Below are 16,375 nucleotides of genomic sequence, written 5' to 3'. Positions count from 1 at the left end.
CTAAGGCCTCTTGAAATTTGACTTTTCTCTATTTTGGACAGCCCTAGCTCTGAAACTATGCACTTTTCACCACAGGTCGATATGAACTTTTTCTCTTATTTTGATGTGAAGAATCACTTCCTACATATATATTGGGAGTTTGGCTACGGTTATGTAATTTAATGTACTTGCCAACTACCTCCATAAAAATTGTTGTGGAAGTATCGTAGGCTTCTGAAACATGGATATTTGGATAGGACACATATCAGTTCCTAAATGAAGCCTTGACCCAACTACGGTTGTTCCCACAGTTTTGGAGTTATGGACTTTTAAATTTCATTTTTTAATGTTTTCGGGACCTTATAACTCCGAAAGGAAGCATTTGAGCACCAGGTTGGTCTATACTTTTTGTCTTATCTTGGTGTCAGGAATCACCTCCCAAACGTTCTCGGTGTTGTTTTGAAACACCCTATATATATATATATATATATATATATATATATATATATATATATACTCATTGTTTTGATTAAATACAAAGTTATTATTTGCTGAGCAAAACAATCTATTTTTACATCAAAAACTAAATTCTTGTGACAGTTTCGCCAACTAACTCTGGCTTCATCAGACACTGTCACTAACTCTGTCAGTGTCTGATGAAGCCAGAATTAGTTGGCGGAACTGTCAGAAGAATTTAGTTTCTGATGTAAAAATAGATTGTTTTGCTCAGCAAATAATAATAATAACTTTGCTCAGCAATTAATATTTATGTACAAAGCAACGCTTCTGTTATGGAAAATATCATTGTTTTGATATATTTGAATTTCGTAATTTTGGATATTTAATTTAACATGTTTCTTCCAAATTTTCAGGATCTCCATCCTCTTTATACTTAAAAGGGCTTATTCTGGAGCCTCCAGTGGAGTTACATCCGTCCTTTACGCCTTTTTGGACGGAGTATAAGGCGGATGTACCGTATGATACTACAATGGTTAGAATCTCTGCCATTCCACTACACTGTAAGGCTAAAGCTCGATTTGAAGACCGATTTGGGCCTCTCGGGTAAGTATTTCGATTTTAGAAAATTGTACATCGCATTCTTGTTGTGTGATTGATTATTCCTAACACATGTATATTGAATAACATGTGGTCAACCTTAAATATTTAAGGCATTACACACATAACTTATATAAACTGCGTATATGATGTGTCTTTGTAGTCCTGCATCACAAATATTATTAATTGTTGCCACATAGAACTTCTGTTCAGTTGCAGGTGCAGACAATATTAAGATTTTCCTTTCAGCGCTCAGTAATTAAAAAAAAATCGTCCTGAAATTTTTATGTAGACCTATGGCATTTTCTAGTTCTGCTAATCTCTCATTTTAAATTGTCCTTCTCAACCAAAGTTATTTTGTGAATTCTGAATGCTTATTGAATGTTTTCCGGTTCACTTAATAAAGTAACATGTTTACAATCTTGGATTATTATTGGTGGAAACAAAAAAGCTTCAATAAACAAAATAAATTTCTCTAATTTGCAAAACCATGAAAAGAAACTGGTTAGCACAATGTTAGAGAAAAACAAATATTTTTTTTTCAAAGATGTGTTACAATGTAAGCAGAAGGAAAAGAGGGAGAGAAGAAAAAAAAACATAATTGATTATTTAGTTGAAATTTGTCATTTTGTAGTATCGAAATTCCGAATTCCGTAAACTCCCAGTAACTATTGAGTCTGGCTAGAAGATTGCTACTGAATAACATTTAAAAGAGTGAGTAACTTATTTCAAGACGGAGATTAGGTAAAAACAGTGGTACTTGGAAGTTTCTGAGTTTGCGAAAAGAAATTATAGTACCCGGGGGAAGTCGGAGGACGTGATTATAGAAATGAAAACTAAAAATCTTTATTAGAGAATCTTGAGAATTACTTAAAATGTATCATGTTGTTCATTGCAAACTTGACAATTTCTCAAGGTTCAGGCCTCAAATATCTCTGATTACGGCCATGGGAGTGAATGACCTACCAGTGACAGCAAAATATCTATTATAATATTGTTTATTATTATTATTTAAAAAAATCATTTAGTTTATTTGTGTACTGGTTGCGTACGCTTCTGGAATACAGTTTGTTTGTTTGGAATATAATATCCGTCTTCAATATTTAGTCTATGTGAAACACGGATCTAGAACTTAACTTATTATTCACCGTTAACGCAACTATTAAACGCTCATGCATATATTTAGAGAAAGACCATTTCTGTTGTAACGGCTGAATGGTTTGGAGTGCACTTTTGGATACAGTTATCACCTGACTCAAACTGTGTTTATTAAATCGTGCTACTTTGATAAAAATGCGTATCGTTGGTATGTAAACTGCTTATTTAAAAAAGCGGAATCATGTTTTAGCGTTTTTTGAGAATTTCCGTTTTAAAGAGGAGGGAAGGCATTTTCCACAACTCCTTTCTTCACATTGAAAGTGGTGTTGCCGGCGACATCAGATTTTTATGTAAATGCATATTTTGTTTCCTTATATGCATCTTCGTTAAACTTAGTAAAGGATTCCAACAACAACAATACAGCTCGAATTTGAGGTTTTGTAGTGCATATAAATGTATATTTCAAAGGTTAGAGCATAAATTAGTGCTTAAGAGCATATTCAACATATTCCGTAAGTTTTTATTTGAGATATATGCTTATTGCTTGGAATAAATCCCGAGCTCCTCCGTGGCTAAGCGGTTAGCGTACGCGCCTTTGGCGTGGGAGACCCGGGTTCGATTCCCGGCGGGAGCTCATGTGGTTCGGACTCCACGTTAATCAGTAGGTCCACATCTCATATAGCCTCGCTGCTGAAAAGGGACGCTAAACTAAAATCAACTCAACTCATTGGAATAAATCCAGTTTTAAATTGATTTTCAATGCATTGACATGTCTATACAACAGAACTGCTTTTTTCATGGGAGGATGGAAGAATACCTAGTTTATGAAGGATCAATAATATTAGCATCCGATAAACAGAGCAAAGATGCTTACAATTGGCAAAACATTAACAGAAATCTGATAATGTTAAAGGCATTCTATAATCGTGTCGACATCAATTCAGAAACAAGAGACGCGAGGAATACTGCTCAGTGAATGCTTAGCTCTAGTTGATAAAGTACGGCACGAGCTCCAGCGAATTCCTGGTAAATTCGGGCACTCTGTGGAGAAGAAATTGACGGGTGTTACTGTCAGAAACCCCAAATACAAAACAATTGAAGCCATGGGAAAATACTTGCAAGGTTAAATTTTAACTTGCACCAACACATATATACTAAACTTGCTCCTCTTTGTAAATATTGTCTAGTATCATCTATTGATGTTTGGCAGGCCATTTTCTGGCTATATATGTCATAAACTAACACCAAACAATAAACAAAAGTATCTTGTTATATACGGTGCTGTAAAGTTAATTACGGGAAGGAGTAAATCCTTAAAAACGTTAAGTCTTTTTGTACTGTGGAAACGTGTTGAAGCTCGTATTGTTTCGTGTAAAGCAAATTCACTCTACAATACAAATGTGAAGAAAAACTAAAGATCGCGTTCTTATATCACTGTGTTTATTTTAATGTAATAATTTTTTGTCCATTTTAGAAGTTAGGGGTATACGAACTGTAACTGTCATAAAAGTAAATTCTGTAGAGAAGTCCCTGAAAGGTAAATTATACCTTCGATGTTATATTTAACCTACAAAACTTTGTCATCACTTTACTGTATATTAGAAAATCCTCTCTTTTATAGCATTGATAGTGCATGTTTTAACACATTTAACAGCATAATTGCATGCATATTTCATGAATTTTAAGCGCATAAAATCCGATGTCTAGTGATTCTATCACAGGGAAACAGTCGATCAGTGTGAAATGAATTTTGGGATATAGTTAATATTTACCTCAAGGTGGGATCTTATCATGACCCTTTGATTAAAGACCGTACCCTAAGGGGAATAGGGGTTCAAAATTTCTGCGAAAAATAGATAATCTATTTTTCTTATCACTACATTTTCATTAAAATGGGCATCTTAAGGGGAGTTCAAATATTGTCTATAAACCTACTCTCCACATGAGAAGGAGGGTCATTTCAGCTAGTCTATCATGTGAAAATGAAAAGTATCTTGTTTGTGGTCGCATCACTGGAAAACGGCTGAACTGTTTGGAATGAATTTTGGATATAGTTATAACGTACCTCAAACTGGGTTTTTATCATACTACTTTGAATAAAATGCATGTCCAAAGGAGGAAGCTGGGTGGTCATAATTTATGCGAGAAATTTAGTATCTCACAAACCTCTCGACCTATCATAGTAACATGAAACTCGATGTATGAACTCGTCATTAATAATAAACTGACACGTGTCCCAGTATTAAAAAAACGTTTAAGGGGGCAGGGAAGAATTGTATATTTATATTATATATATAAATGGATGGACGTATAACTCTGAAACGACTGTAGCAATTTCCCAGCCTTGGTACGAGGGTTGATAGGATTAAATGAAAGTGATTTAAATCGAATGATTTCTTTTTAATCTATGATTTGAATCAGACTTATTTGTTTAAGACATAAATAAACCGCTATATTTCTGAACATTCTGGGACACTAATCAAATATATGTCTGAAACACGGATCCTAATTCAGACGTAGGATAATGGAATCTTAATAATGGAAGTTTAAACAAAGTAAGTCGTTTTCTTTTAGATTACGGTTAATGGGCCAAGAATTTTGACAATATACAGATTTAATCATTTCATATTGTACGGATGACTTGAGAAGAAAGTTTCATTCCATTTAAAATTCAATACTCACAATTTCTGGTTCAGAATTATACATATCATAGCCATTTTACTGCAAGTAGAAAGTTTGAAATGAATTTTTAAACACAGTACCTACTTCAAACTGGATCTTCATCACGTCACATTGATTAAAATGCATACCCTAAGGGGAGGAAGGGGGCATTTTTTTGTATAAAATATGCTAAAAAAATAGTGTCTCAGGAGCTTCTCAAGATTGGAAAATGAATATTGATAGGAACGGAAATGGAGAATGGCGGAAACTTCATAACGAGGAACTGCATAATATATACTGTTTACCAAACATTGTTAGGGTCATCAAGTCTACGAAGCTCAGGCGGGCAGATCATGTAGCCAGAATGCAAGAAAGTAGGAACGCTTTAAAAGTTTTAACTGGAAATCCAATCAGAAAACGACCATTAGGAAGACCGAGGCACAGATGGGAGGACAATATTAAGATGTATCTCGCAGAAATACGAATACAAAGTAGAAACTGAATTCAGTTGGCTAAGGACAGAAGTCAATGGAGAGTTTTTGTGAACGTGTCATTGAACCTCCGGGTTCCATAGGCCATAGAATTAGTTAGTTAGTTATAGACGTATACACTTATTTCGCGTAACAGCCTGCATAAAAGATGTTTAGTTTCAAAAAAGGCTGAAAGTTTAACCGAAGTTTTAGGTTATACATACGTTCTAAATTATAATTTCATTATTTGTGAAATATGAACAAAATTACCTGAGTCGTTTTTAAGAAAATCGCTCGAAACAAAATACACCCTAAGAGTGAACTATCCCTTGTAGAATTTTCCAGGACAGATCAGTTATGGCAGATTGTCAAGTTAATAATGTAATATTTATTTATGAAATATAAACAAATTCGCTTGTGTCGGTTTTGAGAAAATCGTCCCAGGAAAACATCTTAAGAGTGAACTACCCGTTCTGGACGTTTCCCAGAAAAATGGCTTTTGCCACCCCATGTTGTTGCTAATGAGGTATTGATATATGAAATATAATCAAATTTAATAGAGTCGGTTTTTGAGAAAATAGCATTTTTTATGTTCACCCTTTAGTAAACTACCCTTACTTTTGGGGGTAGGAAGGAAATTTCAAAATTCTCTGGATAATCTTATAAAATACTTAAGTTTAAAATTTGGTTCCGATACTTTGAACGGTACGACCTCTTGACGAGTGAATATGTTTACATCAGTACAAATGGAAGGACAGACGAACTAACAGATGGATAGACATTCAAAAATATTTTTTTTCATCTTGCAGGGGCCATGAAATTTGTAAATCTGTTGAAATCTCGAATTTTGTATCATTTTCTTTTTTTCACGCTTTAACACTACGGACTCTACAGTTCTTAATCTTCGCTTGGTATCTAAGGTTTTTTGTCTCTGAGCACAAACCAATATCCGAAACTAACGATGACCTTTTAATATTACACGACGTGGCATATTTAACCTAAAATATATACTCACAAGAAGCTTTGGCTGGCAATGGGTTAACGTGATATTTTAAGCACATTAGCTCGTACCAGGACTCAATCCCGGACCTCCCTCACTAGAGATTCGAGCGTTTGTCATATAGCCGTGAGGGAGTCCTTATATTTGAGGCAGTGGTGTTATTCTAATTTTTTAACAACCGATTCTCCCCCCCTCTCTCTCCGAGATAGATAGATATAACTCCCTTAGGAAACAAACTATACAAAGTAAACAAAAGCAAATCTTTTACTGGATACTACAAGCGACAGAGAAATACACAGTATTCTAATACAAGGTGGTGTGACGAAATATGTAACACTGTGAATACATTGGAAACGAATTTTCCAAGATATATGGTTGTCAAAAAGTATTGGAAAGTATTGAAAAGTATTCATCCAGCAATAGATCGAAAATTATTGATAATGTTATGTATGTGTTTCAGATATAAATAACGCTCACCATTTCACTCATATAAATTTCTCACCACTTCACTCATATAAAAATACCTAGTTCTCAATTTTGGTATCTGAGCATATGATATTAAGGAATAAACGCTTATATTTTGTTCTGAGAAATCACATGTTTAATCCTATAGCTAGAAGAATTTCTTTTTTTAAAAAAAATACCGTTCTCTCGTCCCACCAATAATCTTCTGATATGTACAGAGCAAAGCAAGTTTCTTTTTAAAGTAATTTGATTTTGGGTATCAAAAATTTGCTGAATCCATTATATGTGCATTTGTGTTTGTGTATGTGCGTTTATGAGTTGTCTGTAAAACAATAATTTTTTTGAAGACGAAATTTGCAAAAACTAAATACTGATTTGTATGTCCACTTAACAAGTGAAACTACCCAACCTTCAATCAATTTCTTGAAATATTCATGAATGTCAGTGCCGATGAGAGTACTTCAACAATACACTGTACTGAACCACGAACCCTTAGAGAGAAAATAGTGAGGAAAGTGTCGGACTCCGATATTTTAATCACACAAGATGAGTCCACAAACAGAGTTGGACAAATAGCTATGCTTTGGGCGTTTTGACGTTCCCATTCACAGGTGAAGAAATGAACCTTATATTGTGCAAGATGAATGAAGTAGAGAAACTAATGCCAATACAATGTAAAGTTCGTAAAAGTGTCATGGTGGTTCCAGGCCAGGCAGTTCGTATATGATTTATGTAGTTAAGTAACTAAAATCTATGATCCAACAGTAAAATAGTTTAACATGTTTGGCATTTCCATCATAGTCCATTAGTAACAAATACAATATTTCACATCACTTCGTCTCTACCTTGCAGAAAGTTCTGAATGACTCGAATCACACTGTTGCCCACAAAGAAACCACAGTTCTGATTTTCCGAACTTCCCATTCATTACTTGGTATAACAAACGGTTCTGCGAACTCGAAATATTTTAACAACCGGTTCTAGCGAACCGGTGCGAACCGGCCTAATAGCACCACTGGTTTGAGGTATAAATTGCTGTATTTTCACACCACAAGTATGCACGTTTAACAAATCAAGACCGCCACATATGAGAATCATATCAAAAGCTATAATAACTGATACCGCTACGTTAGTAGTGGATAGTGCTAAAAACACAGTAGTAGTGCTGCTACGTGCGAAAACATATTAACAAACTAAAGTAGTAACTCTGACATGATGTCAGGCTTCAATCGACACTTTCTCAAAATAACGCTTAAGAGAACAAAAATTGTGTCAATCTTTAGTACAGTGATTCAGTGATAGAACGCTTACCTCTGGTGCGTGGGTCCCTGGTTCAATACCCGGCAAAGTAAGTTTGTGATGGACGACATCGTATCAGTAGTTTCTTCGGGGTACTTCCGTTTCCTCCCATATTATCATAGCACCAATTCTTCCATCATCATTCCTGTTCCTTATTCATTCCTCTCCCTTAATCAAACGGACATAATCATGGGACGTTAAACTAAAAGATTTCAATTCTTTCTATAAGACTTTCCATATTTACGCATATCGTAGTTAGGGATGCGCACGAGTAGAGTTGAATCGAGATTTAAGCCTGTCTCGATTAGTCTCTAGAAAATGTTGTCTCAACTCGTGTCTCGACTCGAAAATATGTTTCTGTCTCGAATCGTGTCTCGACTCGACTCGAATTTGAGACGAGACGTCTCGAAATTCGAGTCGTGAGACAAAATATACGAGTTAAAATATACGCAAACTTCAGCCAGAACATTATGACTGCCCACCTAATTGTCAGTATGTCAACCTTTGACACGGATAACAACGGCGGCACGTCTTGACATGGACGCAATGATCCTTTGTAGGTTGCTGGAGAGAGTTGGCACCACATGTGCACACACAGGTCACCTAATTACTGTAAATTCCGGGGAGGGGGGCGATGCGCACTGACGTCACGTTCAATCACATCCCAGATGTGTTCGATTGGGTTCAGATCCGGTGAGTTGGGGGGCCGACACATCTCTTGGAACTCGCCCCTGTGTTTCTCGTACCACACCATCACAGTCCTGGCCTTGTGACATGGTGCATTATCTTGTCGAAAAATGCCACTACCATTGGGAAACATGGTCGTCATGAAGGGGTGTACATAGTCTGCAAGCTGTGTGCGATACGCTTTGGGCGTCATTGTGCCTTGCTCGAGCTCCTCAGACACATGGATGCTCACGTGAATGTTCTCCAGAGCATAGTTAAGCCGCCGTCAGCTTGTCCACGTTCCGCAGTACAGGTGTCAAGGAGCTGTTCCCTTGGACTATTACTCCTATATAGTCAGCATGTATCAAGCAATCGTTCAGTTTTCACTTGAGAGCTGTGGGGTGATAGTTTTAAGAGGGTAGACCCAACCCCATGTCGTAAACGTCACCAACACCTAGTGGCCCACTTGTCGATAAATGTCGATCGTCGTAATAGCGACGCGTTGAAGGACTGCCGCTAGTGTGCCACTGGCGGCAGGGATTCGTCGAGTCGAAAGATATATCTAGAGTCGGAGTATTGAAGTTACCATCCCGTAGCAGCGAGGACTTCATTTTTGTCCGCGCTTCTTCGATTCGTCGCGGAAAGTCGCGAAGGGACCAACACGAACTATCGCCAGTCATGTGCATGCGGTTATTGTTATATATTATTTTTCCTGACGAATTGTTCTAAAGTGAGCTACAGGGGTCAAGAGTAACCCCTGCCTCTACATCATGAAGTGAAAAATCTTGAGATGAGTGCGTATAATTGTACGAATGTAGATGACAACTGTAGCCGATCATTTGAAAGTGAATACGGGAGAACCATGAAATAAAGTAAAGAGACGCGTGTCGTTTAGTTATAAAATTACATGGCGAACGGATTTTTATCTAATCTCAAACGGTTATCGTTGAATATACACGGTTACAGGAGCACTCTGTTTAGCTAAATTAAAAATACTACAAGGATTTATGCCTCTACAAGCGGCGTTTTCTCCATCGCCTCCGTGCCCAAGTTGGAAGAGCACACGCCTAGTAATCCAAGGGTTGGTGGTTGGCACCTACCCCGGGGCACGTATTTTTTTACTTTTTTAAAAATGTTTAGACTCTCCTTAATGTAACAAATTACGCTTATAGACGATTTAAGATATTTTGGGGGAGTAATTTTGTTGTTCATTGGCGTTTCGTCGCGTCTCTGCCGCTGGTGGTATAATTTTCAAAACGGAAGTGGGGCCACTGCGGATCGTCGCTGCGGGTCGCCAATTTTTGGCGAGATATCTCTAGTTTCCCATCGGTGGTCCTCCGACGCCTACGACATGGGGAATGTTCTACTAATTCTACTATTGTTACTACTACTACTGGTACTTCTACTACTACTACTAATAATAATAATAAATATAATAATAATAATAATAAAATGAAACAGATTAGATATAAATATTTTACTACAGAAACACAAGAAGACAAATTCACATAAATTTAACGTAATTGTACAGTAGTCCATCGACAGCACTTATTGGATCCGGATCTCAATTTTCATAATGAGATTAACGTATGTAACTCATAGCTGATCTTAATTCTCCGTAATGCAATTTAACTTTTTTAATTGGGTGTGATCGGGTGGGGAAGATGGACTATCATATTATCTTATCTTCACAAGAAACATGTTGTTTAGTCTACTTGTACAGAAACAAACTCTGCTTGTAAAATTTCGTCTTTAATTATATTGTTGAAAACACATGACAAGCATTCAATAAGTCACTTAGTTCCCCTTTAAAAACAGAATCACACTTAAATATTTTTTCATACGTTGCTCTTTATATGTCAACAACCCCAAATATTTTTTGTGCCAATGGATGCAGAACTCTCTTGCACTCTGTTTGTTCTATTTTCAACACAGGCGTTAGTCTTCGTTCCTTAATAACACATTAATTTTCAAAAGACCACTGATATAGAAGATTCTTTAATAAGAATTATATTATGTTCATATTCTCCACTTACTGACATTTTCTCTCATTCACTTTTACAAATGTAAGAAAAAATGTCATTCACAATATCTCAAAAGACGCACACTCTATACTCAGTTCTAATCAAGGATCTTATAATGAAGAACAATTGTAAGTCATTTTTGTTCTTATTGTACATAACCTTTATAGAGTTCTGACAAAACGTTCATGATTTAGTATACTATACACATGACACATTTCGAGATTTGTCTATTCTGATTTCATAGCTCGATTGGTAGCATGAAATGCGTAACAGAAAGAAGCATACCTCCGTTTCTCAAAATTTGATCTATCGAGTTTTTTTTTTTTTTTTTTTTTTTTAACGGTCCTCATATATAGTGCATTCTGGATATTTATAGTTTCTTCTTGTAAATAGGTTAAATAAGAAATAATGAATGTCTGAAGTTAAACTCTCGTCGTATGTCATTTTATGGTATAACAGTTTAGCCTTAAACGATTATGCAATACTTTTTAACTATTATAATAATTAAATTATTTACGTCATATATAGTTTCTTTTTGATAAGGAAATTATTTCCATGTTGAAAATTAAGGTACTCTTCTTCTTCTTCTTTTTACATGAATTAATTTGTAGTGAAACACTTTCATCAAATATTTGATCAATTATATACAAGTCGTATTTATGTTAAAATTACTGGCCTATGTTTAGTTGAGGGAAGTCAGCCTTATTTTTTTTAAATAATAATTTCGCTCATTCATGTTAATATTAGGTTAGGTTAGGTTAGGGCTAACTACTTGCATCATTGTATTCATAATCCTTATGTGCGCTTGCGGTAAGCGCACATATTCAGTGTTGCTATTCAGCCGTTTCGCACGGTTCGCTAGAACCGCTTGTTAAAATATTTCCAGTTCGCAGAACCGTTTGTTATACCCAGACATAACAGTAAATTTTACTCAGTTATACCCAGGAGCAGAAAATTTTAGTTTAACTATCTTTGTTTTTTTTTTTTTTTTTTTTTTTTTTTAGAAATTCTTACAGTTACAGGATTAAACATATGATCTCTCAAAATAAGGTACAAGCGTTTATTTCTTAATCACAAATGCTCAGATATCAGGAGTGAGAACTGTGATCACATGAGTGTAGTGGTGAGTGTTATTCATATTTGAAACGCATACATACTACATAGTACAGCGGATTGAGCTGCAGGAGAAACCGTTTTTTGCAGTCACTTTCAGACGGATATTTTTCGTCATGCAACTTACGCTGTAGCTAAGGTTTAGTTTAATTAAGTTAGCTTAGGATGTGCAAGACTAGCTAAAGGTATGTGTAGCTTAGACAATCTCTTAGGCTATTTAACGTAGATAATTAGGTTTATGCAAATTTAGGTCCGCTTAGCTTAGCTGAGGTAATCTTTAGGTAAATGCAGCTTTTGTTAACTGAGTTGTGTTGCCGAAATTTTTAGCTTATCTTTGCAATTAGGTAAATATTCCGTTGGTAGTAATCCGTTGTATCTTATATACAAAAATGGATAGAATGAGCACTTTAAAACCACATCGGCGAAGAGGAACAGTGGTTGCAAGAAAACCCCTAGTGATAGGTCTCGGTGAGAACGCTCACTTCTGGTGCTAGGGGTCCCAGGTTCGAATCCATGCCAAGTGAGTTTGTGGTGGACATAATCGTGCATATGAGTTTCCTCTGAGTTCTCCTTCTTTCTCATTCTACCAATTCTTTCATTGTCATTTACTTTCATTAATCATCCACCTCTTTAGCCTAAAGGTCATAACTGAGGTACGTAAAACTGAATATTTCATTTCATTTTGATAATTTCTAATGCAGTATATCGTTTCGGGTTGAAATCATTCAGGGGAAAGGAGTGAATTCAATCCACTTTTAAAAGAAATTTTTAAATATTTCATAGGCAGATTTTTTTTTATTTATTTTAACTTTTCTGTGTAACCAATTCGTAAGTGGGGGCACGGTAGCTCAGTGGTAGAGGGCTTACCTCTGGTATGTGCGGTCCCTAGTTTGATCCCCAGTCAAGTCAGTTTGTAATAAAAACATCGTGTCCGTGGGTTTTCTCGGGGGTACTTCCGTTTCTTCCCACTTTCTCATTCCACCAATTTTTCCATCATTTACTTGTCTTAATCATCATCTCGCTTAGCCTAAAGGGAATAACCGTGCGACGTTAAACTGAAATATTTTATTTTATTTTCGTAACCAATTTGTATTGTCATTTAGAGACAAGGGATCAAACCACCTCCAAATTTGAGAACATGTTTTTGGGCAACTTTCGTGACAAGATTATCTGATTTTGAGGACAAAGAAAGACATGAACTTTCATGTAAATTTAAGGATTGATCTTATTGGTTAGATGTTGAAACTCTTCAGCAATAAAATGTTGCATACTTTTGAGCATTTTTCGTTTGTCACTTAAATTGTATCTATTTCAGAGTCAGCTCATACATCTAATTTACCTATTATGTTGCTCAACCCCAATTATGCATACATTATAGCTCAGTAGTCATGTTCAACGTAAACAACACATCCACATAATGTATCGATTACATTAAATGTAGCCATAAACCATTTTACGCTCGAACAAATCTTCCTCTCCCCCTTCAGCAAATTAATCTCAGCTTGAAGGCAGTTTCCGTTGCATAAGTATGCAGTTGCAGCTGTGTGGAATTAGAAGGGCCACAGGGAGAACATGCCCTCCTGTCATGCAACGTAGGTTCAGAAAATTGATAGCTATGACCGAAAGTGTAACCTTTTAATCACAGCGATTCCAACACTTTTACTCATTATAATTTTATCACTCATGAAATTATTGTTACCAAATATGACAGTATTCATTAAGTACAATTATTTTAGTAGGGTATTTGTTGAGGATTTCTTAATACTATTATTGTTAGGATTATTCACATTTTAACCATTTTGGATTTGCATCTTGTGGCTTGCTCGTGAAAGTTAATCAGAAAAATAAGACTTTTTTTTTTATTTCAAAACTATGATATTCATAAATATTTGAAATTGTATAGCGGTTGTGTCAGTTCATCTATCTGTCAAGAGAAAGAGAGAAATACATAGTTTCCTTATGTGGATTCGTTGTCCGGAAAATACATAGATTTTATATTTCCCTTAAAGGTCTAGGGCAGCGTTTCCCAACCGGTGTGCCGCGGCACACTGGTGTGCCGCGAGGAAATCGAAACAAATTATTAATTCTATAGGAACCAAATTGCAAGACATAGGGGAAAATGTATATTTGTATTTCACATTACTATGAACCTCTACTATAAATCTACAATTTTAAGTTTCATACTGTGTTACTTTTCTGTACATTTTTAATGTTGAAAAACGTATTTATTATTGTCATGACCATTATTGCTTCTTTGTTGTTGCAGACTATTTCGTAACTTGAAATTTTAATTTATCATTCAATAAATTCAACAGAGCAAACGTGCATACAAATTATCTACATTTGTGTTTTTTAAAAGAATAGGAGATTTGTTTATTTATTCGTTATTTAGTGATCTTCCCTTTTAGTTAAAAGTTAGATACACTTTCGAAAGAGAAAGTGGATTTTTAAAAACCCGAGTCGTATATTTCATTGCAATTGTTTTCTATTTTAAAATTGGAATGAAAAATAAGAATAATGAAATACCACGGGGGAAAATCAGTGATCGAGCTTTCTTCTCTGTAAGAAGGAGATCAGTAATCACATAAAAGTACCACGGTATTTTATATTTACAAATAATAATAGTAATATATATATATATATATATATATATATATATATATATATATATATATATATATATATATATATATATATATATATATATATATATGGGTGTGCCACGAGAATTCAAGTTACACATGGAGTGTGCCGCAAGTTGAAAAAGGTTGGGAAACGCTGGTCTAGGGAAAGGGAATAATTCAACCATTTCCTGTTTTAATATTGGTTATCATAGAGGAGAAGTTATTTTTATACACGAGGTTCGTCTATGTTGAAGTGGCAACATTGCTGTGATTCGACTGTCGTTTGTCCGGGAGACAAATGACAACGCAATGAGTTCTTGGGTAGTGTAATGATCGTGTCGACAAGCCCATGTTCACGTATTACGGTGTGTGCTGTTAGTGGACCCTGTTAAAGTAAGATGCGTGTGACATACCCAAGGATCTATTCTAGGGCCATTGCTTTTCCTTTTATATATTAATGATTTTGAAAAAAGCATATCTTCGGCAGATGTCACCCTTTTCGCTGACGATACCACTCTGCTAGTGAGTGGAAAAAATGAAAAATTATTGGAGCAGAATGCTAGGAAAACACTAAGTGAAGTATCTCTTTGGATGAAGAACAATAATCTCTTTGTTAATGTTGAAAAATCCATTGCTATAAATTTTCATAACAAGTCCAGTAAACCAATATACCCTCACCTATATCTGAACCAAAATAAAATTAACTATACAACACACTGTTCGTTTTTAGGTCTTACTATAGATCATAACCTGACATGGGAATTTCATATAGAGTCAGTTATTAATAAATTAAATAGAATATGTTATGCACTAAGGATTATTAGAAAGAAGGTAAATTTAAAATTAGCTAAAACCTTGTACCATTCGTGTTTTAACTCTATCTTGCAATATGGTATCATGTTCTGGGGAAATTCAAGTCAGAGATTTAATGTTTTCAAAATTCAGAAGAAAGCCATAAGAATACTTTGTGATAAGAAGCCAAATTTTTCTTGTAGACATTTGTTTAAGGAGGTCAATATACTTTCTCTGGATAGTTTATATTTGTATCGTCTCTTTTTGTATTTGAAAGAACACTCATCAGCATTCGTAACAAATAAGGATGTACATAATCATAAAACGCGAAATAAGAATGATTTTCATTTGTGTAATCACCGGTCAGCAATGTATCAAAAAAGTGTAAGTTATGGTGGTGTTAAGTTGTACAACATGTTGCCTATTGATATAAAGTATGAAGAAAATATGAAAAGGTTCAGACAAAAGTTAAAATTATTTCTATTAGAAAATTCTTGTTATACGATTGAGGAGTACGTAAATATCATGACAAGGTAATATTACTTTATTTTACTCATGTAAATTTTTTGTACATATGACGCATGTTACACTTACTTGAGGACATTCCTCGTACTTGTAAGTTCATACAAAAGAAATAAATACAATACAATACCGTCCTAAACAATGTTTACTCGTGTAGAACACCGTGTTTCCTTCAGGTTTAAGGTAACACAAGGTCGAAACACGTGTTAAATCCACAAGTGTGCGATGTGTAGTGACAATGTTGTAGAGATGCAAGGGCTCGGAAAAAAACCGGCTTTTTTGGAAAAAAACTCGGTTTTTTCTGCTTTGCTTTTTTGCTTGGGAAATTTTGGGCTTTTTTCAAAATTCTGCTTTAAATCGATAAAGCAGACTTTGTTTCGCTTCTCTATAACACAGAAAGTCATTTAATTAGTGGTTGATGCCGATAATAATATAAAACCTCGAAAGTAAACCATGAATTTCGAAAAGATATTTTAAACAATTTTACTTCAACATTTTTACAGTATGAATTCCAAAGGATTAACCAATGTATATAATAAACACATTTTAACCTCCTATATACAAAAGTAAGCAGAGTTGGCAAGAACCATGGTTGATTCGGAAAAT

The 16,375-nt window shown here is 35.1% G+C and overlaps 1 protein-coding gene and 1 long non-coding RNA gene across 6 annotated transcripts in view; one reads left to right on the top strand and one right to left on the bottom strand.

Moving 5' to 3' along the window:
• LOC145688349 (cadherin-like and PC-esterase domain-containing protein 1) overlaps nucleotides 1–16,375 on the top strand; it is a 1,309,510-nt gene that overhangs the window by 808,642 nt on the left and 484,493 nt on the right. For all 4 annotated transcript variants that reach the window (XM_081762492.1, XM_081762493.1, XM_081762494.1 and 1 more), the window contains one exon: nucleotides 852–1,041. In XM_081762492.1, the coding sequence (XP_081618618.1) occupies nucleotides 852–1,041 (190 nt within the window). The remainder of the gene's footprint in view (nucleotides 1–851; nucleotides 1,042–16,375) is intronic.
• LOC145688351 (uncharacterized) overlaps nucleotides 1–16,375 on the bottom strand; it is a 107,871-nt gene that overhangs the window by 30,288 nt on the left and 61,208 nt on the right. The window lies entirely within an intron of this gene.

This window comes from Thermobia domestica, chromosome 6 (genome assembly GCF_964235325.1).
Source record: "Thermobia domestica chromosome 6, izTheDome1.hap1.1, whole genome shotgun sequence".
NCBI lineage: Eukaryota > Metazoa > Arthropoda > Insecta > Zygentoma > Lepismatidae > Thermobia > Thermobia domestica.
Note: the sequence above shows the minus strand (reverse complement) of the source record. Positions and strands in the feature narration are given on the sequence as shown.